A 27,740-nucleotide genomic window follows, 5' to 3' on the forward strand; every position below is an offset into this window, starting at 1 on the left:
AGTTTGGCTATCTATTCTGGCTACTATGGCATGCCGCCCAAAATTTCACTACCAGTTCTGTAGTAATCCGATTTCTATCAATTAACAATTGGTTACAGTACAGTGGTGCCTCGCATAGCGAGGTTAATCCGTTCCAGATTAACCTTCGCTATGCTGAAGCATCGCTGAACGGGGCAGCGATTTCCATTGGAACGCATTAAACATCGTTTAATGCGTTCCAAATAGGCCAAATACTCACCGTTCAGCGAAGCTTCAGGATGGCCGGCAGCCATTTTCGCACCCTCGCCTCGCTTAACGAGGGCGCAAAAACGCTGCGCGCGGCCATTTTAGGCCATTTCCCGGCTTCCGGTGGCCATTTTGGCCGCCGAACAGCTGATCGTCGGGGTTCGTTTTGCGAAGATCGGTAAGCGAAACGCTTACCGGTCTTCGCAAAGCAAATTTTTCCCCATTTAAAAAACGTTGAGCGATTGCATTAGCGATCCGAAAAACGGATCGCTATGCGATTTCATCGTTATACGGTGCGCTCGTTAAGCGAGGCACCACTGTACTCTGGTTTCTCTTCAGATCGTATCTTTCGCCTTGCTAATTAACAAAATATTGCCATGTGGGGTGTTGCTGTTTCAAGAATCTAGGCATACCCCCTACATCTACTTGTCCCCCATCCTCTAGGTTTTCTTTCTCCAAAAAGTCATTGCCCTCTGAACGTTCTCACTGACTCCCCGGCCCCTCCTTTGGGCGTTCTTCCTCCTTGGCCCACTTCTGTCTGGTCCTATCTGCATCTAAATCGTCAATCAGTCTCAATAGCTAGGGGCCATTCTCTCTTCTTTCCTTATATTTTAAAGTTGTGTTTATCTGATAAGGAAAGCATAAGCTGTACCCATAAGTTCTACTTTTAAGTTCCTTCCTCCTTTTTCAGGCGCTCTTCCTCTGCCGCCACCCACTCATGATCCTATATCTGAGGGGGTTAGTTCTTCCCCGAATGTTCAGCCATTTGTTTCTGGATTACTCCCAATATACGGATACCTCATTCCCGTTTAGAGGTAACACTGTTTTAGCTACAATCTCATAAGCACAGGAAAACGTTGGATCCCAAATGAGATGAACTGTGATATTAACCTATTTGACTCCCAATTTTTTTTTCTCCTTTCCCACCCCGTGAGGTCAGATTTACAGTTTAGTCAGAAATCACTTCAACACGCTGAGCTTGCTTTTCCACTTTCATTTAATATTTCAGTGTGAAAATACTAGAGAAAAAAAGTTTTGTCTATTGGCTGATTTCTGTTCAGAAAAAACCCAAAGGATTTTTTTAATGTCATAGTTTTCAGCCCTACAAGTTTGACATGCATGAGAAACATTTTCTAAAATCAGGATCAGCTGCGCTCCCTTTGTGCATATGCTGTTACATAGGTACACAGAGAGAGACAGACACATACAAAGATCAGGTATCCTGAGCTGACTAATTATTCAGCTGCAATTACAACCATACAGGAGCACTTCGGTGTACGTCATTCCAACTTCACTGGGATAACAATCTCAGGTCAGGCTGTGTATCTGAGCTATCAGTCAAGCATGATGTGAGCCGGTCCTTTTGCTTATGAAGACATACCTAACATACAGAGACTCAAGAAGTTAACCGTCTCTTTGAAGTTCATGCAGACATCCTGTAGAAACCCAAATGATTTTTGTTTGGTTTTCCATGGTTATCTACTGGGCCTCCTCCTTTAGTCACCACTTGGATATAGAAAGACATGAATTTTTCAAAGCACCTACTTATTCCAAGACATTACACTGCAAATTTTATAAGCCGAGACACAGATTCAACAGGTTTCCATTTCAGTGCCTGACTCTTACCCGTACGCTTTTTGCATTTCCCTTTCAGAGTTCAGAAGGAGCTTTTGAAACAGCTCCAAGGATGCAGAGTTTTTGTTTTGTTTTGTGGTTTTTTTGTAAAAAATTCCATACATTCTGCTGTTACGGTTAGGAATTTGTTTCATCCATCAAAAGCGGATCCCTGCCAGCATAACAACAGTTAAAAATGACATCCGCCCCGGTCCTTCAAGGGGTACCACTATCAAATTTACGTTAGTTATAGCAAGAACAATACTGATGTCCGAGTTCTTCAACTCTGTCTCTTGACCTTACACCTAAAAACTACATGATCCACTTTTTGTTTCGACACAACAGGAATTACAAAATCCTGACCTGAGTTAAAATATACAAAGAACTATGATTTCTGACACAACCCGACACTTGTGCTGCAGTTCACCGTAAAAGACCCCATTCAGCATCACAAAGCTATGAGAAAAATATGCATTACAAAAAAAACATCCTGGGAAGAGGAGGAAAAAAAATGGCACAGGGAGGTCGTGGGGTTATAGTATACAAAAACATTACAGGCACAGGTCCATTTCACACTAGAAAAACAAGCCAAGAACCTAGCTTTTGAAAAACTCGACAAAGGTGTTAAAAAACCCAGGTTCTTCTGCTCCCTCTCCCACCCCCACACACAAATATATATATTTTTAACCACACATTCCTGTGCGATTCGAAACCAATGTCCAACTGGAGCTCTCAACAGTGACGAGAGAAAAGACGACACAACCCCTTGGGCAGGCAGCTTACTGCCCCCTTCCTTGGATCATAGGGACATGCCTTCCAGCAGCCAGGAAACGATGCCCAACCCTTCCTTCTCCCCCCACTTTGGTTATGGTTCAGTGCGCCAAAGCAGCCTTTTGTCGAGCAGGTGATGAATGGGGCGAGGGCAGTCGGTCGGCTGAAGAAGAGCTGCTGAGGGTAGACTGAAGGTAAACTGTCTTGTGAAAGAGTTTGTTGCTGAGGAAGACCACCAAGGAAAAGAGGCGCAACTGGAAGTGGCTGGAACACAAAGGTCAAGAGCTTAGCTGTCATTCCAGTACATTTTATCCAAACCCCAGCTGCTGTTTCGGCCATCGGTGTAGAAATTCTTTACAGACGTTATTGCAGAGTTTTTAGTTTTTCTCTAAGGGGAGCTCCTGCTCAAATTCCATCTCAGATTGTCCGTGAGGTTCAATGACCCAGATGGTGTACTGCTTAAAACAGCTCGGCTGGGACTTGGGAGATCCAAGTTCTAGTATTGACCAAGCTATGAAATGCATTGGGTAACTGGGGGCCAGTCCTTCTGTCTCAGCCTGACCTACTTAACAGGGTTATTTTTAAAGGTCCAAAGGTTTTATATATAGCTGAACTATCCACAGCCACAGGCAGCATTTTGATACCACTTGCTTTTCCAGAGGATAAATCTTTTTCTGTACTATAATGCCTTTTTTTTGCTAGCTAGATGACCTTCTCCCTCTATCTCCAACCTAAGTAGCATATCTGTTTCCGTTATAACTCTGTTTCCAGTTACTCTAAACAAGCAAAACATTTCCCTGGCTTTGTCCTATCTAGGCTGTTTTTCCTGGGTCATATAACAAGCAGCCTCCACCAGATATACTCAGGCCCTTATCCTGTTCAATTTTCCATGAATGTAACTGCAAATGCAGAAGCAGCTGCTGCAACATAAGACAGGTCTACTCGTGTGGTCCCCCGTCTATCCTAGCAGTGATGAGACCAAGCCAGTGATTAGACAGCCATTCTCAATGGGCCTGGGGGGCCCTGGCCCATTTGAAAGGGGCCACAGGCTGGAAACAGTTCTTCAAAGAAGCACTTTATCAGGTTCGTTATGTGACTTACAAAGTCCTGATTTGGCCTATACTTCTTTCATATTGTGTTTATGGCCACGGCCAAACAAAGGTTGAGAATGACTGCATTAGACCTCCCTATACTGCCACACTGGCATCTGCATTTGCAGTTCTACCTGCGGAAAGCCGAACAGAACACTGGCCTCAGAGAGTATTAGATCTGTTGTCCAGGCTCCCATATTTATCCAAATCATCTTAATTCAATAGTAGGCAGGAAAGAATAGCAAAAACAGGATGATTTACCAACTCGGTAACTTGCTACAGATTTGCCAAGTGCCTATAGGTAAATGTCTCCCATTGGATCATTTTTGCTGAACACCATGAGAAAGGGAAATACATACTATGCTTTTCCTGGTGTCTTCGCTTCATTGGCGCTGATGATAAATAGAGGAAAAAGAATGGAGAAGAGGCAGCCACTGAAAGGAAACAAAGCTACAGTCAATCAAGAAATCTTTATTATGAAATTATTTCCAGTAGCGCTGTGTCCGTTCATGCAAGAAGCAACAATAACATTTACAGAACTTCTGCGGTGGGATCTCTCTGTAGAACTAAAGGAGTAAGCAGACACATAAGCATATTCCCATATTCTGAATCCGGGCAAAAAAGACAAACTCATTACTAATGCAGATTCATGAAAAGCTTCTCATACAAGTGAATTTAACACTTTTTCTTGTTTTCCCTTTTACATAATTAATAAAAATCCCTCCTAAAATAAATCGATTTAAAGCAGTGATTCCCAACCTTGGGTAACTAACGTGTTCTTGGACTGTAACTCCCAGAAGCTTTCCCCACTAGCTGTGCTGGCTGCGGTTTCCGAGAGCTGCCGTCCAAGAACACCTGGGTTACGCAATGCTGGGAAACACTGATTTAAATTATACACTCCTTTCCTAAAGCTAATACAGGAACAATCATCAACCTGAGCAAATGTTTTCAGCCATGAACTCCAAGCTACAGTCACATCAAACCCGTGGTCATGTTGCTGTTTACCACGGGAGGGGGATGAAAGCAACACTGCTAAAGATGCTAAGAAATTGTATATATAAGGAAGTGTCAGAATTCCCAGTGAATCCAAAATAGAAATGTACACACAGCTGTACTGAATATGGAGACAGAAAAGAGATTATCTTTTTCTTGTTGCTTTACGGATGCACTGCTGTATAACTTAGTAGTTTAGGTATCCAGCTGCAGAGACAGTTTGGGAGTTGCAATTCCCCCCTGTGCCTCCTTGACAGGGGCCGGACTCAGTGATCCAAAGGGTCCCTTCCAACTCTGGAGTTTTAAGATGATGATGATCATCACCATCAGAAGTTCCCCTGTGCAGCCTTCTAGGCCGCCTACATTTACCTCCACAAGCACTTGGTTTTCTTGATGCAGGTTTTTTATTTGAGCTTCTCAACAACACAGTTCATCATCCAGTCTCAAGTAATTAAAGAAAAGTATCTGCACTACATTTTCCCTCCTCCTCCTCTTCCTTCGGCAATCAACCATGCCCCCTTGCAGAATTACAAGATCGTGATGCAGTGATGATTGGGGCCATGGATCCCTAGGCAACCCTCTCTCCTTACCCGGAACTACCACCTCCCGTCCCCACCAAGGCCTGGATCCAAGACGTGGAAAGCACCTGATTGAAGTCCAGGGGCCCTCCAGACCCAGAGGGCCACTTTTATCCTTCCCATTTCTTGCGCATACGAATGGCCCTCCGTATCCCCTCCCTGTCGCTCACCCACAGGGAGGCAAAGTGTCACATGCTGCTTGATGGTTGGCATCACAGCATCCTCACACTCCACCCTACACTTTCTTGTTGGTGGTTGTGGCAGCAGGGCCAGAAAGTGGGCAGCCATCTACAAGGTCATCTCTGAGCTCTCCGAAGGACCCTGCAAGTCCTCTGTAAGGCCCCTCAACAAAATCCACTGAGGGGAACAAGAGCCCAGGCCCACCCCTTCGGCTGACAAGAATCTCATCTACAGCCTTCTACTTGTGTCCCAAACTTCTTTTTCTCCTTCTTTCATACTTTTCACCATTTGCACAGTTCCTTTTCTCATAGCTCCCCTTCCTCTCCATTATGATTACGAACACATTCTCATTATTACGAATATTGGCATTTGCCCGCCCTAATAAAAAGGGGGCGTAATTCCTTCGGCCTCAAAATAATTCACCTGATAATGTAAGACGACTGCATTGCAGTGAGGAAGGCGAGTGGTAAACCAAACCCAAAGTAATATGGCCAGTTCCTTTCAATGTTGGATAACCGTTGATGCATTTCAATTCCTGATGAGACAAAAGCCGAACACAGCATGTTAGAAGCACAGCCATGCTTGGCTTTATATTCCTGCCACTTTATGCCTTCCACTGATTCAACTTCTCTTTCACCTCTCCATCAGAACTACCAACCCTCAGCCCAGAAGGCTAAAATCCTGCCACCCCGTTTCAAGGCAGCGGCTGCCTTGGAAAGGTTATTGAGAACCTTTCCAATAACAACAGGAAATGATTTCCCATTTGCCGTTATGCGTGTAGTGAATTGTTGCAACTGTTTCCTTTAATAGTTATTTCATTAGCCGTTCCAGAAATACTAATAGAAAGGCAGAATTCTTAAAATTACTGCAAAACAACTCATGAAATTTATCACTAAACAAGTGGGTTTCCCTTTCTTGACATGAACTCACTCTCTCTCAAACACCATGGAATAGACATTTTAAGGCAGATTTACTTTTAAATGTTTTGTTACATTACCAGATGACAAGTTCCCTTTTATCTTACATCAAAGAATTAACTGAAGATTCTCTAAACTGTCACTTCCTTTTGTCTAGTGTATTTCATTCGGTAAAAATATAGAAAAGAAGGCACACCTATATTGCTAAATTTCTTTCTCATATTCTTCATTGGCACCCAGGGTGACATTTTAGATACACAGCAATCCCTTAAAGTTGGAAGGGAAATCTTTGGACCCCCTGATGCACAGGTCTCCAAAACGCCATAATCCCTTCACACTGATTATGATGGATGCCAAACATCTGGAAGGCATCCTACTGCAAAAATGGGGCAGTTTATTTCTTTACTTAATTTATATATTGCAACTCTGGGCGGTTTGCAAGATAGCACAAAGCAATAAAAACATTATGACTAATATAAATAAATTCAATTTTTGGATGTAAGAGAGAGAAACTCCACCAGGGCAAGAATTCCCAGCCTCAGAAGAAGTTGTAATGGTGGCCGTTCGGTTTCACAGCCCGAACCAAATTCAGTTTATTGCACACTGGCCTTTCCATGAGTATACAAGGTGTTCCAAATCACCCCCCACACTTCCAAGCTGAACTCAGAACTAACTTGGAATTCTTACAATTGATACAACACACAAAGGAAGATCAAATCAGATATGGTCAAATTCTCTTGTTGTGATGACTGGACCTGCAACCATTTACCACACAGGATCATGCACATTCCTAAAGCAGTGTCAGTCCTCTGGAAGGTGTTGGTGGCTGGCGTGTCCAACGTTTCTACATATTCACCTATGACCGCTAAGGCAGAATTAATTCTTCACAAATGGCAATCTCACCGAAGAAATGATTGAGTGATCTGATGCGATTTCTCTATTAGTCCACTCATTATTCTGGGTGGTTTACACATTAAAAATTACAAATCTCAGATCCTGCGTGGCAATACATGTAACAATATGGCAATTTTTAAAGAAAAAGAATCAAGTTTCACTTCAGACAACACTACTTCTTAAAAAGTTATTTTAAGGAAAACCCAAGCACTGAACACATTCTGCGACTCTTACTCAGAAGTTTTGGAAACTGAGAGAAGGACATACCTTTGTTAAACCAACGGTATTCAAAACAATAAAGCGAGTAAAGAAGCGACATATGCAGAAGGCTGACTAACTGACCAATGACATCAATAGGAAACAGGCTTACTATCATACCCTGTGGAGTACAAGAAGGAATTAATTAATTTCATTATTACATTTTGTCCCTGTTGCAGAAGAAATCTCTTCAGGTGACAAGCACACCGGGATTAGCTTTTATCAACAGCTCTGAAAACTACAGCTAAAAGCAGAAAACCACTCTCTGCTTTCTCATCTATTCACTTCCTTTCATTCTCTTATTGCCCCACTCAACCCCCTTTATTATTGAAATACTCCTGAAGTTTAATCACAGTTCTTGCAAGGTTCATGGCTATCATTCTTTCCAAAGATTCGAAAGACACCATCAGATGCACCTCAGCAAATGAAACTGGCCTTTGGCCACACCTTCTGTAGGACTGGTCCCTCATAGAGCCTTGCAAAAAAACAGTATTTGTTTCATTCAAATGATCTAACTATTCATACAAACTTTGGCTGGAAAAAGGACTGTCACCTAGGTCAAATGACCAAGTGACCCGAAGGAGAAACAGGGACTTAAGTTCATTCCCTCAGGTAATTTGAAACTTGACATTTCCCGAGGGAACTTCTCTGCAAGTTCTCTGCTTCAGGTGCCCCGAGGTTTGAATTCTCTAAAGGCAGAGTCCCCAATCCCTGGTCCGTGGCTTAGAGACGCCTGACACCCTGGTTCATATACTATTTCAATGCCCTGCTCATTCCCACCTCCGAATTTTTTTTCTTGAACCTTGGATTTTTTATTTTTCCAATTCTTCTGTGTCAATTCTTTCTATTTTCATGAGCGATGAATGTAATGCCCTCACCGCTGCTGTTGCAGGTTTCTTATCTGCAATTTTGAAATTGTCCCCTGCTTCTCGCTCCTAATTTGTGTAATCTGTGTAATTTTACTTTTCCTATTTTGCTTGTGTTGTTGTAACTTGTAAATGCCATTAAAGGTTTCAGAACACGCCTTGGCAGGACTGGGCCGCAGAGACAGATCTCCCGCCCCCACACATGCATGCCACCCCATATATGCACAGATGCACACACAACCTGCTCACACACACACGGACACATGCACTCCCCCATGCATGCACAGATGCCCCACCCCCCGCGCACGCATGAATGCCTCCCCCCACCTACATGGATGCCTTCCTCCGCCCACATGCTAAACCGTCTGAAAAAGTTTGGAAACCACTGCTCTAAAGACTCTGTTTTCTGCACAGTTCTGCCTGCACCAAGTCATAAACCCTAGATGATTTTAAGGTCCTGCGGCTTTTCGTTATTCTATTTAAAGGCCCGTGCCTTCTGATAGCCAGACTTTGCTTCCTCTTACCTGGATGAGGAAAAGAGCTTGCAGTAAAAGGTTAAACAACATGTCAGCAATAATTTTACTGACACTGGGGAAAGGCTGGGGCTTCCTTCCTGACACCTCAAACGCCAGATCAGCAATGTCCTGAAAAAACAAGTAAACATTTTAACAGAAGAGATTCCCCAAGACAAGACTTAATGATTTTATTACGTGCCCATTTACACCACAATGGACTTCTAATGAAGAAAACACACACAAAGATAAGCCACCTATATAAAAATATATTTTTAAATGAGTATTTATTTGTTTGTTTGTTTATATCCCGCCCATCTAGCCATTCGACTACTCTGGGTGGCGTACATCATACAAAATGAAGAATTGAAATAACATCAGTATCAAAAATACACAGTACACAGAGAAGATCTCATCAAGCAATTAAAGAGGGGTTGTTCTTGTTCTTTCCTAAATATAAGAGTCTTTAACGCTTCAAGCCACGCTGCAACTCAGCATCACTTGTCTTATTTTGGATATGCTGTTTCCTTTCATTATAACACACAAGACTAGAGGCCGTTTTCAATACAAAATGAAGAACAGAGAACGATAAGAGTTTACACTACATACAGAGAGTTCTCTTAACAGAAATGCTCAAGTTCCATTCATTCTAAGAAGTGATTCTCTCATCGTACATGTGTACTTTTTCCTTAAATGTGTAGGGCTCTCTACACATTTAGTGAATTACTCTCAATGCAAAGTGGGACAGGGGATAATACTTTGAGAGGACAGAAATACACGTATATCTGGGTATACTTACTCACTTGCATGCTTTGTTCTCTCTCATCTTATATATATAAAAGGTAAGGGTGAGAAAGCATACAAGTGAGCCAGTGTGGATCGTATACCCATAGGCTGCAATCCTCAACAAATGGACGAGATTAAACAACATTAGAGGCACCAATGTTTACTTTTGAAAAAAACTTGTACGGGACAATTGATAGCACAACACTGTCTACCTCTACGGAAAGAATTCAATCGACCATAAATCTCCCATGAACGTGATGGGTTGATAAAGGACCACTTTAAGCACCGCCTTCTTGGCAAGGTTGCCTACCTGAAACCAGATGGCGTTGACCACTTTGCTGAGCACAAAGAGGGGAAGGACCCAAAGAGCACTGAAGATGGAGGTGAGGATAAATTCCAGCCAAGCCCAGACGTCACCATGTAATGAAGGGTCACCTTCCAAACAAATACAGTTCTTCTATTAGCAATCATCCAAACAAGATGTGTTATGATATAACGCAGCTCGCCTAACTACTGTGATAGAACAAAGAAAATTTCATTTCTTTCTACAGATCTCGTTTCCGGACAAAAGAAAGAGAACTCAACTGCAGAGTCAGGGATATATAGAATTCTTCATTAAGAAATTAGGCCACAGCCAGCATTAAAAAAAAAACATCCTAGTAAATATTAAGTTTGCCCACACTAGCTAGCTAACCTCATGAAAATATGCCAGCATATTTATTTCCGTGTGACTCAGAATGATAGATATTACACAGAATCTAAACTAAAAATAAGAGAACTAAAATCCTATTCTTGTCCAAGCCCCCTGGCATTTGTGTAGGCAAGACAAACTATTGCAGAGGATGGGGCATGGGAGTGATGATGCGCTAAATGGAAAGTAAAATTTTCATGATTTATGAATGACAAAACTGTTTTGAAAAATGGTCTATTATTGTTTTTATTAATAACAATTAACAAACCAACAGCTGCAAAAGGAGCTGCATCCTCCATTTCAAACTGTGCCCTGCAGAGGTGGCATTATACAACTTCCATCATTCCATAGGACTGAACGTTTTTGATGTCTTCTTTTGCGTCTATTCTGTTTGGATCCATTTTAACATATTGTTATTTGTATGCTAACTGTTGCCTGATGGAGTTTGTTTGTTACAATATATACCAAGTCATTTTTCAAAGAAACGCTGTTTGTGTTTTTGCTCCATTCAATGATACTAAGTGACCTCTAGTTAACACTACTGGACATTCATACATAAAAGAACCAAAACAAAACAAAAAACAATGTTAAGAAGTTTCATTGGATGAAATCATCTTCTGACTATGAAATCCTCAGCAGGGAAACAGCTTTTTCTGAGGCCCTTAAGTTCATTGACTTGGTTCACAAAGATCCGAGACTTGTCTTCCATATCATAGAGACACAGATTCTATTGTATTACTTATCAAAGAAAAATAGACATTGGCTGTAAAATTCACAGAGAAAAAGTCCCAAGAGAGAAAGAGTGTGGGCATGCCATTTACGTTCTGGCCAACAGACAATGACACTTCAGCATGAAAAAATTGATCCCAGCTTCCATGAGCAAAGCACAAGAAAACACTTGAGTCTGGATCCAAAAATACATCTGAAGACTTTCGGTATGCCTAATCAAATTTGTGAACAGCAGACCACTATCCCGTATTTAAAATAGATTTTGAAATGACTCTTTGCTTCTAGAGAGGTTTGCCATCCATCAGAAGTGCCTGTCATTCAAGAAACATAAGCCCAAATATTGCTTGAGCATGCAAAACTAGGCACATGTCCAAATTTGCATGAATCGTTAATGACCGGCTAACCAAGAAATTATGTGCTTGACAAAGAAAGTTACATGTCTGAGCATTTACAACTTACCAATTATATGTGCTGTTGCTGACTGAAGTACAGGTATGAAAACACGGTAGAACAAGAGGAGACTAAGCTAAAAAGAAGAAGCCAGAAAAGATTTACTCAGATTTAAGAGTTCACAATCACACTCTTTTTCCTAGTTTACTTTAAATCATGAAATTCCAATGTATACTTGAAATTTTCTTGACCATGCTCAAGTTCCCTTAGGAACATATGATCCCATTCTGCATATGTACTCGTACAAGTTAATTTCCAGCAGTTTATGTCCAAGTCATTTGTTTATTTAGATTTTTATTCCAGTTTCTTCCCTGGAATGGGACACACAGTCATGCCAGGACTGAAAGTTAAGGCAGAACTGCTCTGCCTTCTTTCAAGTGCATCCATATATATACACTGGAACATTGTGACTAGGAATTACACAGCAGAAACAGGCATTAGAATCCTGTGGATACATGAAGATCTAACCTACACTGAAAAACAAGTTGACCTTTATCATAACAGGCTATCAAACCAGACTCCTAACCATTAGAGATCATACACACAGGAGGCACTGGTTTCTATACAACCTCCTGTAGGTCTACTCTAGTTGGAATTGGCAGCTGCAGTTAAGTCACTTGCTGCTCCGTTTCTCAGTTTGCAACACTATTCAATTAAGTAGTGCCAGCAAGCCAATGTATAAGCAATGAAGCAATGTAATGGACCAATATCAGAGTTTTAGGTTTCTGGATGAGGAACCAAAGGTTGTGAGTTCAATTCCCCAGTGTGCCTTCTCAACAGGAGCTGGATTCAAGCCACAGCGTCTTCTCCAGTTCTAAGATTATTAGATTATGGTTTCAAATGATGTTGTGTGTGTGTATTTAAAACAAAAACAACACTTACCCAGAACACACCTCCATTCCATGCACAACACTGAAATATACGACTTACTATCCGGGGTTCACTAGAAAGAAATAAGTGTAAATGATTCTCAAAGGGAGCAACCTTGAATATATTCAAATCGAAACAGTCATCCTATTTTGACTCACCTAGGGTAAAAGCCAAGTGAATAACAACATGTCCAATCTCTTCCCATGTATGGCCCCAGTGAATTATCAGGTAGCTCCCGAATGTCAATCCCCCTGGGATAAGGACCACTGTAAATGGGGAGGCCCATGGGAGACTCAACTAAGTAACTTAGAATGTTATTTGTTTAGGCCCACTATAATTGGGAGGGGGGGAATACACTAGCAACAAACAGTTTCAACTTCAATATACTGTATCCCCCTAGTATTGCTACGTTTTGGTTATTCCCAAGCCCCCTCATGTAAAGGTTCCCCCCCCACTCACCTCTCCTGCTTCCTCTCCTCGCTCTGTGCTCTTCGCTTAGCAAGCACACTGCTTGCTCTTCTTTTTTGCTGCTCTTCCCTTTTCTGCTGGATCCGTGCATCCAGCTTTGAGATGGTGCAGATCCCCCATATGGAATCTTTAATTCCCTGTGAATACCAAAGGGAGACCCAGCCAAAGTTCAACACGTGGAGGCCTTATAGACATTCAACAATAGACGTTTAACAGAATTGTCAACCAAGTTGTGATAGGTGCAGTTTAGCAGCTGCCAGGTGATTTGGGGAAGAAAAAGGAGAAGACCTGCAGTCCCAACTCAGGAAAGATACACACATTCCTTCCATTTTATAAGCAAATTACCATCAAGGAAGAGAAGAGAACCTAAACTTAAAATCTCTCTCACACACACACACTCACACACACACAGTTTCTCTGTCTGAGTTCTCCTCCATAGCACGGGCAATCCTCTCCATACAGTACTGTTGTGTTTGGGTGCAAGTAGACCACTTTGACACTTTCAGGGTTGAACCCATGCTCCTGGTTCTGGATGGCCAGGGACACAGTACTGATTAAATATGTACTTCTTCATTGAAAAAAAATCTGAGCATAACCAAAACAGTGCCATCCAGAGCCATGCAATTCAAGGGAGAAGTATCATGAGAGAAGGTTTACGAGAAGCCATTCAGCAAGTCCCCTGTGGCAGCTATAAATCCAAGAGTAAGAAAGCATTAGAACTGTCTGCTTCCTCCCCAACTCTCTCTCTCCCTTTATGCTGAAATTTAGAGCAGTTCAGCCCCCAGAGAAAGCTAGCTATCAGTTCAAGAACAAGGTAGAGGTTCCAAAAGGCTAGGTCCTAAGGCAGCAACAGGAGGTCAAGAGGACAAGAAACAGATACACGGTCAGAACAAAGCAGAAGTCAAGATCTATGGCAGGGAGCAAGAATGGGAGGGAGGAACAAACAGTCTCTGTATGACTCATTTCTGTAGCACAATAATGATTTCATCTTATCTGAACAATACCTAAATCCACTAGGCAGCTGAACTGAAAGGAATTTACTCTACTATCTTGACTGTATCAGTCAAAATACAGAAAGAGATGCCAGATGGGAACAGCCTGGAGGTTTCATCCCCCACTTTACCAGTGCTGCCATAAGGAATCCTTGCTTGACCATTTCTGAGAGCCAGCATTCACACATTTCAGTATGCAACTGATAACAGCTAAAATACGCCAATTTTAATATACAGATACACTTTGAAATCTATCGTCATAAACAGTAAAGAAATGGGAGGTGTATGTGTTTGTAAGTGTTAGAGTCAGCCATGGTTCTGAGATCATAAAACCTGGTGACACAAAATCGGGCAGTCATATTAACAAAGCTGTTGAGGTGTAGTTTTGGTGGTTATTTGGTCTTAAAAACACATTAGCCAATGTTAATTAATTTTGTGGGATCTGGATGTTTTAAGCCTGTAGTACCACCTTCAGCCTGTAGGTGGCAGATATCTTAAATCAAGCCATAGTTTTGTAGCCAGTACAGTTACAAGTTGAGTGACGGAAAGGTACAGTTATATTTCTTTCCCTCTACACTGCTGTAGGAAACCACCCCCCATGGGTATGGAGCAAGTAAACCCTTCACTCAGGAACTGTAGACATGCACTACTGTAGCATATGTACCGGTTCCAGCTTTCACTGATGTGGGACAGAATTAATGTATCCATTTTTGAAGGCTGTTAAAGCTGGTTTAAGGATTTCGGTGTATCAAATTAAAATGGTATTCTAAATGATATGAAGAAGGGTACTATTGCTAGATGTGGTGGCGCTGCGGGTTAAACTGCAAAAGCCTCTGTGCTGCAAGGTCAGAAGACCAGCAGTCACAAGATCAAATCCACGTGATGGAGTGAGCTCCCGTCGCTTGTCCCAGCTCCTGCCAACCTAGCAGTTCAAAAGCATGTAAAAATGCGAGTAGATAAATAGGTACCACCTCGGTGGGAAGGTAACGGTGTTCTGTGTCTAGCTGCACTGGTCACATGACCACGGAAACTGTTTATAGACAAATGCTGGCTCTATGGCTTGGAAACAGGGATGACCACCGTGCCCTAGAGTTGAACACAACTGAACTAAATGTCAAGGGGAACTTTAATCTTTACCTTACTATTGGTAGTTATTAAAAACCAAATAAAGGAAACACTTACCCTGATGAGATCATTAAGGAAGATCTTGACACTATCTGCCATCTCTATTCCAGCATTTCCTCCTCATCTAGAACTATCAACTACAAGGTGAAGCGAAGAGGTGAACCCAGACCAGTCTCATTGTGAAGAGATGCGAAACTGACAGAGTCTGACAGAAGGGAAAAAGAAAGAAAGAAAATACTATTATAGTAGCAACACAGGCATGGGTGGTGCGTTATATATAAAATATCACTCAGGGATCACAATGATGACAGCATTTTTCACAATTTGTGATCAGTATTCTTTTCCAGCAATGGATCCTTTGATTTAGCAATTACACTAGCAGCCTCACTACAGCAACCACATAGTTTCCACAGGTTTTCATTTGGTAAGTGTAAATAAAATATGACACAAGAAAAAAAAAGTCATTTGGTAGGCAAAATTATCATTTGGTGAATTGTGACTCATACTAAATAACAATGCCTAAGATGAAAAGTTGTCATGCCATCTAAAAGCCATTATATCCTGTTGCCTCAGTCTCAACTCTCACGTGTGGGTGGCATGAGAAGTGAAAACATTCTGACAACATTTTAAAAAGCTCGACAACTCAATAACCACAATTGGAACATGAATCTGAGATGTGTAAGTTTAGGTGTTTCAGAACAGAAATATAGGCAGAAGCAGTATGAGGCTGAAAAATTTCCTGAAGTTGTGTTTTTGTGATTAAAATGTTACTGCCCTTGTAATTCAAGTAGAGAGGATACAGTTTTCCTTCATTTTTGCAACTTCATGCAAAGCACCACAACGTAGTGATCAAAGAACTTCTCCTACTTAACGTAGTGATCAAAGAACTTCTCCTACTCAGCAACATTTGGAAACGGGAAAGAAATTAGGATTTCTAACAAACAGCGAATTAGTCGCTGCATCTCAGAGTAGGCCCACTGAATCAGTGGGGATCTGGCAAGCCAGCTACTCTAGTTGTGACTGACTACTGGATTTCAACCGTTGTTTCTTCACTCTTAACCACAGCAAACAAATGTGGTGTTCGTAGCCAAGCATTGCAAACCTTTGCCTCTAGTAACAAAAAATAAGATAATTAGGAGATTCCTGAGCACATGGCCATGGAAGCCAGTTTTACTTCATACACATTCCATGTGTATAGTGGGTTTTCCCCTTTTTGTTTCATTTAGCACTGATTTGGGTTAGTTTAGACCACTTATGGAGCAGTAGGTTCAACAAGGAGCCATTTCAGACAGAATCCTTTATGTTATTGGAATATTGTCATAAAGCACATCTGAACTACTGCGCATTTCAGTTTTATATCCACTTAAATGAAGGTTCCCATCTAAGGGCCTTTGGAAATAAAGGTACATACAGGAACTAAGCATTTCTAACAAAGGTGTTTTATCATCCTCAAGATACCGTAATGCCTGAAACTATCTGGAGGAAACTGAGGCCATCAGTCCGTTTTCAATCTGGTTTAAATAGCAGTGCAGATATAACCTTTTGCAACTGCTACCTCAGTTTATAGCAATCATACTGACTTCAATGGACCTATCGTAGTTCTGAACGCTGAATTGCAATCTAAATCCCATTCACATTAAGCCTCATTTTATTAATATCTGAAACTAGGATGATACAAATTCAATACTGCTAGAGCTTCAGGAGTTAAGAGCGAAAACATGCTTATGAAGGATGGGATTCCACAAGTCTTCACTCACGTATATTAAACATTCCTAACGAACACCCTTCGGTCTGAAACAAATGTTTGTTTGTGTCTAGCATATGGTATGCTGCCTAATGCTACTCTAGAGACTTCAGCATATAAACACATCTCACTGAATCATTCTGTTCCAGTACAACATTATGACACTGATCTCACTATAATTCATCTTCGTGCCAAAAAAAAAAAAATTAATGTTGTTTCCACAACCTCCTAGTAGGCTCCTGGGTGCTCTGTCTGAAATAATGCTCACAACACATCCTTCAATTTAACGACAATACCAAGCATTTACGCATCATTCAATATGTTTTCCAAGGAACTTTTTGAACTTTCTGTTGTTAATGAGGCACCTTTCTGTTGCCTCATTAACAACAGCCCCATCGGGTAGGTTCAGGATTATTAGCCTCATATTAAAGCCGAAGGACAAGAATGATATTACCACATCTTGCCCCCAGTTTGGGTCTGCCGTGACCCTTGATCTCTCCAATTCACAGTTCAGACACAAAGCTGCTACAATTACTCCAATCTGACAGATGAGCTAATCTGATCTTCCGAAGGTACACTTTTCAGCAGGGGCACCTAAACATCCACCTGTTTCCCTGTGGAAACATCTCCCTTACACCCCAAAACCATCTCAGAAACAAGGTTTTAAGCACATTCCATCATTTAAAAGCCAAAGCAAAACCATTTCAGGAAAAAAATGTCCACCATGGAGAAATCAATAGGGTGGCAAAGCCTGCAAAAGAACAAAGTGGGGTATGTATGTATGTATGTATGTATGTATGTATGTATGTATGTATGTATGTATGTATGTATGTATAAATAATAAATAAATAAATAAATAAATAAATAAATAAATAAATAAATAAATAAATAAATAAATAAATAAATAAATAAAGCGTGGGTTAGAGGCAAAGGGGTAGAGGGGAAGCAGGGACAGCTGCAAAATGGGAGAGGGGAAGCAGCGGATGCTTTGAATGGCATGGCAAGGGAGGGGCTCGAACCCCCAGCAAGGGAAATCCTATAACCTAAAAAAACAAGGAAAGGTGGGGGGGTGTCTTGTGGGGATCCCAGGAAGCCGAGAAGAAAGGAAGATGCAGGGCAGGAGGACGGAGAAGGCATGCAACCAACAAAAAACTGCACATTTGGAAAGAGAGTGCGGGATATGAGATGGCAAGGCCAGAGGGGGCACCGGGGTGGGGTGGGGGTGCCTGGTTCCCCCAAGGAGGGTGCAATAGGGAGGGATGGGGATTGACCGCCTGCCAGAGGGTCCTGGAAGGACAGGGGGGAGGGAAGGAGGGAAAGCTCCGCCCCGCCGCGCGCCCCCACCCCCACCCGGTCGGTCGTCCAATGGCCTTTGGATACTTGCCGGCCCAAGGCCTTCGGGGCCCCAAGGCGAGCCCCCCCCCCCAGCGAGTGCCAGGCCGCGGCGGCGCCCCCCCCCCCCTTTCCAGGAGAGAGAAGAAACCTGCCCGGGCTCAGCCGCCACCTCCTTGGGCAGCCCCGGCCGGGAAGCCCACTGCGCAGGCGCGCCTTCTTCCGGCTCTTCCTCCTCCTCCTTCTCCTCCCCCTCTCCCTCCTCCCTTTGGGGACTCCACAAAGGGAGCATCCCCTGACTAAGAACGAGCCGGCTCGGCCGCTGAGGTGGTGGTGGTGTAATAATTTTTAATGATTATTTTATTTTATTGCAGGCGCGCCCGCGGAGCAAACACGGAAGCCGGATGAGGGGGTCGGCAGAGGGCGAGCAAGGAGGGGACGAGAGGCAGAATTCGGCGTTGCCATGGAGACGCGGGCACCGCCCGCCACCCCCCCACACACACACAGAGAAAAAGACTGGTTTTAATGTCAAATTTAGAATTTCAGCCACAGTCGCTATGGGTGACACACACACGCACACTCGTGTGTGTGTGTGTGTGTGTGTGTGTATCACACTATATATACACACATATACTGTACATACATACACACACACATATATACACACACATACATATATATATATACATATAAACATACATAAATACATATATATATATATATACACACACACACACACACATATATACATACACACACATATATATACAGTACAGTATATATATATACACAGTGTGTATATATATATACATACATACACACACACACACACACACACACACACACACACACACATGCATGCATGCATGCATACATACATACATACATACATACATACATCTTTCCCCAAAAGTAGTTGTTTTTGGAAGAAGCATAGTATTAGGCAAAATCCAAAGAACAAAGGTAAACAAGACAAAAACAGGTATCACCTTAAAAGACTATTAGATTTTAATACAAGCTCCAAGTAAATATTCCAGCATAATCTATCTAATTACCCTTCTCCGTTTATATGGCACCACTTATGTCAACTGGAAGAAAATAAAACACAACACACTGACAGCGTCAACATCTCCAAACAGATTCACAACCCAAACCTATCTACAGTAATATAATACTCACTAATCCAGTCCAACTGATATGTGGCGTTGATAGGGACCTTTTTATATTCACTGGATTTAATCCCAGCTAAATGTGGAGAGGATTTTTGCCTTTAGGAAATCAAAGAACATAGCTCACCTCTTGTGTTTACATAGACGATAAGATAGAAAAGGGTTGATTGATATGCCAATGTTTTTCAGATCTATGATCTGTATTTTCTTACTTTTTTGAGTATAGCTTCAAACATACCCCTGTGTTTCACACACGTGTAACCCCTCCCCCCTTTTGGGGAATATATATGTACTTATTTCCTTGCTCTATACTCAATTTGTTGTTTCCTATGTGCTATACAGAACTATCTATGGAAACTGCTTGCTCCTTCTATACCAAAGAATCTTGTAGCAACGTGGCAGACAGAGGAGCACATAAAGGTTTGGCCACAGTGGTCAAATGTTCATGTGAATCCAAATCACAGGATTTGGATTCTGTGTTACAATAATATGCCTTACCTTTGAGGCGACGTTACTTATATGTATAATCAAACTTTAACTGAAATGAGCAGATTGGTGAGCCATTTGTCCTTGGACATTCATTTTTCCTCTTATTCTACAAAATGAAGGTGGATTCTGTTCTCAGTCCAAAAGCTGAATTCAACCTTCCATTTCTCCTCTTCCATTGCTTGCTATCATGGATAAGCTACAGGAGCTATTCCCTTTGAGTGTACAAAATAATGCTGCAAGGCTATCTCCACTCCACTGGCCAGCTAAAACGTTTGTCCCAGATGCCCAAAGTAATCCCATCAACTGCCAGGACAGAGCAGGAAGGGTAGCTGAGCTGCATCTTGAGAACGTAAGAGAAGAGTACAGGCTGAGGGATGGATATGTGAAATGACAGATTTAAGGGACAGAATTACTGTAAAGTGAAACAAAAGTGCAAAAGTAGATTTATTCATGATACCTCAACACCTCTATTTGCTCCCATTTTTAACTAAACTAAGGTGTCCAGAAAAAATATACCTCCATCATGTACTCGTAATTCCGTCTGTCATCCCACCATTCAATAGCAGGGCCATTCCTACCATTAGGCATAGTGAGGCAGCTATCTCAGGTTACAGATGGTAGCAGGCACTAAAGCTACTCCAACCAGTCTTCCTGACCTCCTTGGTCTTTTTTCTTTTGCTGAGACAAATGCTGTCTGATACCACATAGCCACTCCTTAGGCCTTAATCTTGTGTCCCGAAGTGTGATGAAGGATACGTTACTATGTGAGGACCAGCATGGAAGTAAAATTTAACTGCGAGTGCGAGAGAGAACCGTCTTGTCCTGAACTCTAGACAGCAGAACATCAGAAAAAGGCCACCACTTGGCCTGCTCAGTTTCCACAGTTCCCAAACATTCTTGAAACTATAGCCTTAGAATGCACTTTGTTTAATATAACAAGACAGCCTATAATCTAGTGGAGGAAAGGGTCCAAGTACTGAAAAGGTCAGGCAGCTGTTTTCTCTCACATGCCATGACAAAACGAGTTCTGCAAATACCTTTTTCCCCAACCCTTTCTTTTTAGCATGCAGTCAAACCAACGTGATGCTCCACTTCTTTATTTGTTGATGCTAATCGTATGCAGCCACTGTTATATGTTATACACATGGCTACATGACCTCTTGCAGAAATAACATTTTCCTTTAAAAAAAATTAAAGTATAGCCAATTCCAAAGCAGAGTCAATTCCAAAGCTCATCTAAGAGATTTTGCTGGAGCAGTTTGCAAAACCATTAAACAATACCACTGGCCATATATACTGTATCTGTGGTTGTGATGAAATTATACAAACCATAGTAAGTAGCTCTACAACATGCATCTCTTGTTTAAGCACCTACTTTTGCACAGCATTCAGACAGCTCAAAGATGCATTAAAACCAGGACCTCCACATTTTGATAACGTTGCTATAACTTTTTGTAAAGGAACTGCTTTGATAACTTTAAACACTTACATTTTGCAACATGTTAAGTGGTAAATAAATGTGCCACAAGAATGACATTAACAATATATGTAGGCATTTTAACCTTCAGCATATATGATTTTATAATAAATTACATTTTTGTTTGAAGCAGGGCAATTCTAGTAGACTTTTAACGGATCAGACTCTAATAGGCAAAAGAGCTGGATACTGTAGTTTCATGGTTATAGGTAGTTGGTTTTAGAGTAAGAGGTTGGGAGTTTGATTCCCCTTTGTGCCTTCTGTGGGTCAAGGCAGCCTGTGTGGCTTTAGGTAATCTGCACAATCTCCCAAGTGCCCCCAGAAGAGAGGAATAGTAAAGCATTTATGAGTATTCTCTAGCTGGAAACCCAAAAAAGGGTTGCCATAAACCAGAATTGATGTGGCACGTGATTATTATTACTACATTAAGAAATGAGATACAACCAGCGACTAAGTGGATTACAATCACCAAGAGCTTTTGAAAATTGGGAGTAGTAATTTATGTTGTTACTTCCATGGCATGCTAGATCTTTGCATAGTAGAATGTTTTTTTTTAATGCACAAAAACAATGCCCACTTTAAAATAAAATTATCAAGACAAAATGGCTAAAGCTAAAAATCCTAAACACACTTATTGAGGAATAATCCTCACTGAATGGAATTGAATGACTGTACGAACACATTTAATATTCTATTGTTAGATTGCAAACCCATTAAAAAGCATTTTCAAACCCGCTCTCATCATCTTTGGCCTAAAACTCCCATTAGACCCAGCCAGAACTGTCAGCTGTCACGTGGAAGCTCAGCAGGATCACACCTGGATGACAGACCACTGGGCTGCTATTGGCATTTCCCTGGAAGTTAAGTTCCAACAGAATGTGCTTCGTATTTAATTTATTGATATATTTATAAGCCTTGTGGGCCAGAATGACTTGTCCAGGATTGCACAGCTGGCTGAACGAGAGTACAATTTGTAGTACTGTACACACACGGAAAGCATTACTTGTGTAATTGCAGAAAGATTCAGAATTACCAACCTCTAAGCACAATTCAGTATCCAGTGTGGTGTAGCGGATAGAGGGATGAACTCTAGCACTTTGGAGATGAGAGTTCAAATCCCCATTTGGCCATGGAAACACACTGGGGAAGCGGAACTAGCAAAACCACTCCTTAAATATCCCACTTACCTTGAAAGCCCCAAGTAGAGGTGCTGTAACTCAGTTAATTTATATTCCAGCACACACAAGTGTATGGATTCTCCAGTGCAATAAGGGGCGATGGCTAGATCGTTGCCCCATGTTTGACAGATAACCTGATTTATTATTTACTTTTGCTTTCCCCAAAGAGGCTTGCTTCCAACCATCCCCCCCCCCCCCGCCCTCAATCCAAAACCAGACTCCTTCTGCAATCCGGATCCTTGCTTGCACCCTCCTTGGCTTCACATCCAATCCTACCTGCTGGATCTCTACCTCTGCACACCTGGAGCCAAGCTGGAGGGCGCAGCACCACCCGCAGAAATGAAGCAAAACCACATTGGAAAGGACAAATATCTCCCACCCTTTTCTCCTACTCTATAAAAAACACCTCCACCGGCCGAAACTCCGGACATCCCAGTATACACAGGAAAGGGTCTTCTGGGAAATGTAGTTCCGCAGCCTTCCATTCTTTCGTCTCGAAGGCCGGCGAGCCCGCAGAAAGCACGCTGGGAGTTGTAGTTCTGGAAGGGTTCTTGGTTGGTTCCTGGTGCTGCCTTTTCCGCCACGTAGGCAAGACGCGATTGACATCCTTTAGTTTTCAGCTTTGATTAAAATGAAAACCCTGGTTTCCGGTATTGCACTCCGGATTGCTCAACATCTGGATGCTCTACTCTCAACTGTCTTTTAAACATGTATTTAAAAAGGGTGGTGGTGGGGAATTATTCTTTCGTGAGCAAACCTTACTGCTTGGAGTGAGACAAAGCAATCCTTCAGCCATGGAATCACTTAAAAGAAAAATAAACAAGCGGGGAAGCAAAGAACACGTTTTGGAAATGTTAGCTAATAGGGTTTATATTGTGCAATCTCAACAAAACATAACGAACCTTGAGACACACCCAGTCCCCAAGATTACATAATTAATATGATGGATTATAAAATATGAAAAATTGTAACTGAATTTACAATTAATGCAGACTAGTAAAAGACGCCTGCTTCTTGGGAGGAAAGCTATGACAAACCTAGACAGCATCTTAAAAAGCAGAGACATCACCTTGCTGACAAAGGTCCACATAGTCAAAGCTATGGTTTTTCCAGTAGCGATGTATGGAAGTGAGAGCTGGGCCATAAAGAAAGCTGATGTCGAAAAATTGGTGCCTTTTAATTGTGGTGCTGGAGGAGACTCTTGAGAGTCCCCTGGACTGCAAGGAGATCAAATCTGTCCATTTTGAAGGAAATCAACCCTGAGTGCTCACTGGAAGGACAGATCCTGAAGCTGAGGCTCCAATACTTTGGCCATCTCATGAGAAGAGAAGACTCCTTGGAAAAGACCCTGATGTTGGGAAGGTGTGAAGGCAAGAGGAGAAGGGGATGACAGAGGATGAGATGGTTGGACAGTGTCATAGAAGCTACCAACATGAATTTGACCCAACTCTGGGAGGCAGTGGAAGATAAGAGGGCCTGGCGTGCTCTGGTCCATCGGGTCACGAAGACTCGGACACGACTTAACGACTAAACAACAAAAATAATCTACAGACTTGAACTAAATGGTTGGAACCTTTAATGCAGAGGCAAAATAAAGTACCTAGTTAAATTTTAGCTTCCCTTAAGGTGATATTGCTTATTGTACCCTATCCTGAGATTTATTGATAGCGAATGGATTATAAATACTTGGGCAAATATATGAACATGGAAAACATTGTTAGTGTTGGGGGAGAATTTTGGGATGGGAGGCCCAGTTCCTTGTCTCCAATAAGGCACAAAAGCTGCTGTCATTCTCAGCTTGACCATCCCATATGGTTGTCCTGAAGGTAACTTGTGAAGAAGAGAGGCCTCCATGCTCCCTTGAACTCACTGGAGGAAAGGTGACTATCACATTGAACTTCTTTCTATTTCTGGAACAGGCAGGCAAGAGTTGTGCGGCTCTAGTCTCAAATCTAACCCAGCATACAGAAGATTTTCTGGTAAAACGTCTTTATGGTTTTAAGAAGGTTTCTTGGGCTTTTTCAACCATATCATCTGCCTCTGATTTCACAGAAACATTTGTATTTTAGGTAGTGTGGGCGGCATATCAGTTAAACAAACAAACAAACAAACAAACAAACAGGACCATATTTATCTTCCTTAAACAACAATAAGTTCTCCTTCCTATCGAAGGGTGAAGAATTCATAACCAGTTTATAACTGTCAAACTCCTATAACAAGTCCCCCGGAGATGTCGCCTTTTGCTTCAGGATGAGGGGTGAAAGATCCAGCCCACCTGTGGCCCCCAACCTTCTTGTAGGTCTCAAATTGGGACGAAATGGACTGGCTCCACAGGGTCTCCCACCTCTCTCTATACTTTGTTTATTTTCTTTCCACTGAGCCTCCCTCTGTATTCATGATTTATACCATTTTCTCTCTTCTCTCTCTTCCATCTCGCCCCAGTAGGGTGGCTTCCTATATATCTGCCTTTTCTACTCCTCCATGCACTCTCAAGGAACTCTAAATTCCACCAATTCCCCTGTCCAGGGGTCTTCTTGAACCAAATCCACTAAATCCTCCTTCTCTTCCTCCTTCTCTTCCCCTTCCTCCTCCAACTGCCTCCCCCACCTCCCTCCTCCTTCCTTTTCCTCCCCTTTCCCCACCTGAAATGGCACCTCCTATTGTTTCTGTCCCTACGTCTAGCCCTTGTAAGTCTTTAATTATGTCTGCCAGCTGTCCCTTGTGGTTTCCTCTTGGAGAGCCCGGTGGTACACCTCTCGGGCCACCTCTGAGGTTGCTCTCAGCCTCACACACTTGAGCAGAGATCTTTTTTCATTGCTACCTGATAGTTGTTTTAAAAACTGAAAATACCTGGGATTGAACAGGGCACCTTCTGCAGGCAAACCAGGTAGTCTACCACTGTTCTGCATCCTTCTCCCCCATTTCTATAAACTGCTCGGTTACCAGACATGTGTTTCACTGGGAGAAAAAATGCTTATATTCCAGTTGCTGTTTTAGATAGGAATGAACAAGATATTGTGCCTGCACCTATCTTGGAGCGGTAAGTGCATCATTCATGACCTTCATATGATGTTCTAAATGGGCTTGCAGGGGGTATTGTATCATTAGTGGAGAAGATATGTCCTGAATGGAATATAATGGGCAATCTAGGTTAAAACAGCTCTGTCTCAACAGAATCAGGAAAAATTAGTCCTAACAGGGGTGCCAAAATTATTTCAAAGCCTCAAGTGTTTATATACATTTTTTAAATGCAAGTTGTACTTGTGATCAGAACAACAGTAAAGAAGCAAAATTCATGTGATGCCGAAGATTGAATGGGTTTATTAGAATGCATGTGGAAGATTCCTGGAGAGAATGAAGCGACAGAGTCACACCTTTACTTGGTTCCTTCTGTTCCATGGCACCTAATGACATGTTAATGAGTCCAAATGTTTTGTATGATACATGCTGGTCCAAAGAGCCCCAGGTTGCCCTGTAGGAAAAAAATATATATAGAACCAATGAAATAGAGATCAGGAAATGGAAGATGCACGAATATGTACAGCCTTTGGGAAAGGTGATAAGGTTAGAAGACGTCTAGGACCAATTTTTGAGATCCCACATCAGTCAGCAGGGTTCCACAAATAAAAAGGCTCTCAATTTTAGGTGCCTTCAAGATTTTATGTTGCTCGGAGGGCTTTCAACTTTCTGCTCTCCAATCTCTTGGTGAGGTACATGTCCTCAGCACAAGAAAGATGATGAGAACAAAGATGGGGAGGTGTTCTCTGAATGCAGAATTTTAATACTTGACCAAAGCTGTTGTCCTTCTTAAGCTAATATATAACAAGACTTTTCCAAAGGACCTTCTTGATCCTACAAAGTATTCTACTGTACAGTATTAGCCATTTTCTTTATATCTCTTTCTTCATGTCTGAGCAGAAATGAATTCCTGCCTATCTAGCCACTGGAGCAGGATTTAACCATTTTCTCCCTTACCTCTTACCCCTTACATTTCATAGTACACTCCTCCGCAGTCTGAAATCTGTTTGAATTTCCTTGGCAGCCACTGTAATTAAATTCTTTACAGACCTTCTCCTTGAAGTCATAGTAATAGCTTGGTATTTTGTCAATACATATTCCCTCTTGTTTAGGGAGTTTGCATATATTAAGCAGAGCTCCTGTGAGGAGAGAGAAAGAGGGAGAGAGAAATATATAATTACTAACATAGGTGCAGTTTGAAATTGAGGACAGAGTACTTATTCTTGGCTCTTTTTTTAGTTTAATGCAGCTTCCCTGGTCTATTTTGTTGTCAAGTTGATTGCAACCTCGGTGTTTTCTGGGTATAAACTATTTGTCGCAGAGTTTTTGATTGATGGTAAAATTCCTTTTGCTACCTAGAAGTACAGAGATCCACAGAGGAGAATAGCTACAAGTTCTCCAGAGTCCATCCCCTTTCTCATTAACTGGCATTTGCAATCTCAGTAACTCACTCTGAGATATTGGTAGTAAAAAAACAATAAAAACCTTTCTTTACTTATAGTTGCTTGAAATTATAGACCTTTGTATGCTGCTTTCTTTATTACACACATACTTAGCAACCAACTGAACAGATCAACAGCAACAAACGATTGCCACCAACCTACTAAAGAGAGGAAAAGAGAACACTCAGTAGAGAGGCAAGGCTCTCTTTGAATTCAAAAGCTGGAAGGAATGATTAATTAATGCTGGATAAATAGATAATCACCCCAGCCCAGAAAAGTGTCACAGTTACACAAACTAGAAAGTGTGAAAGGTTGTAAATAAAACTCCAGCAGTACTGAGATGTGGTTTACTACAAAGTCCCATGATTCAGTTGCTAACTCTGAATAGTAGGATTTGTAGTCCAGATTGGAGTGTACCAGATTGGACAATGTTACCCTAATTCATATATCTGTTCACTTTAAGCTTTGTCACTGCTCTGTGTCTCTCACACCTTCCTTTCGCTTCAGGGATGAGGGGGGAGAGAGAGGCTAGTTGTTGTTCAATAAATAAAACTGCATCCCAAACATTTGTACCCAACTTCTCAAGTTTCAGAAACTGGGCGATGAACAAATTGAGAAGCTTACAGAGATGAATGAAACTGGAAAATAAAATCCCTGCCCCCACATTTTGCTCTGCCTACTTACTTGCCCCTGCAGAGACTTATATGCTCCCCCCCCCATCATAAATATCCTGAAATATATTTTTTTAAATCCCTTATTCATTGGTCTGTACTCGTGGAAAGATTTTCCATGATCTTCTCGAGGAGATCTTTATTTGTCACAAACAATTACCTGCTTGAAACCTGCTTGTTGACCCCGACATAGGACTAAGTGGGAGGGTT

At 41.8% G+C, this 27,740-nt stretch overlaps 1 protein-coding gene across 5 annotated transcripts; it reads right to left on the reverse strand.

Annotated features, from left to right (window-relative positions):
• Positions 1 to 1,204: 1,204 nt before the first annotated feature.
• On the reverse strand, positions 1,205 to 27,568 carry EI24 (EI24 autophagy associated transmembrane protein). 5 transcript variants are annotated; one of them, XM_020777963.3, is made up of 11 exons: positions 22,676 to 27,568; positions 15,068 to 15,215; positions 12,885 to 13,030; positions 12,438 to 12,498; positions 11,565 to 11,631; positions 9,996 to 10,120; positions 8,912 to 9,031; positions 7,531 to 7,642; positions 5,876 to 5,987; positions 4,061 to 4,135; positions 1,205 to 2,874 (listed from the first exon to the last, which is right to left on the reverse strand). In XM_020777963.3, the coding sequence occupies exons 2-11, from the start codon at positions 15,107 to 15,109 to the stop codon at positions 2,712 to 2,714; spliced, it is 1,023 nt and encodes a 340-aa protein (XP_020633622.3). In that variant the 5' UTR covers positions 15,110 to 15,215; positions 22,676 to 27,568; the 3' UTR covers positions 1,205 to 2,711. The 5 variants fall into 5 exon arrangements, with proteins under 5 accessions (XP_020633622.3, XP_078235935.1, XP_078235934.1 ...); XM_078379809.1 differs by having other exon boundaries at positions 22,779 to 22,951; XM_078379808.1 differs by lacking the exon at positions 22,676 to 27,568 and adding an exon at positions 18,242 to 18,340.
• Between the last annotated feature and the right edge of the window lie 172 nt (positions 27,569 to 27,740).

The sequence above is a fragment of the Pogona vitticeps genome, chromosome 8 (genome assembly GCF_051106095.1).
Source record: "Pogona vitticeps strain Pit_001003342236 chromosome 8, PviZW2.1, whole genome shotgun sequence".
Classification (NCBI taxonomy): domain Eukaryota; kingdom Metazoa; phylum Chordata; class Lepidosauria; order Squamata; family Agamidae; genus Pogona; species Pogona vitticeps.

Coding starts and splice junctions, on each gene's coding strand:
- EI24 (XM_020777963.3), bottom strand. CDS start 15,109: ATGGCAGATAGTGTCAAGATCTTCCTTAATGATCTCATCAGG. Junction 12,499..12,884: donor GAGGAGAGGAAGCAGGAGAG/GTGAGTGGGGGG, acceptor ATTTCTTTCTAG/TGAACCCCGGATAGTAAGTC. Junction 9,032..9,995: donor TCAACGCCATCTGGTTTCAG/GTAGGCAACCTT, acceptor TTGTTTTTTCAG/GACATTGCTGATCTGGCGTT.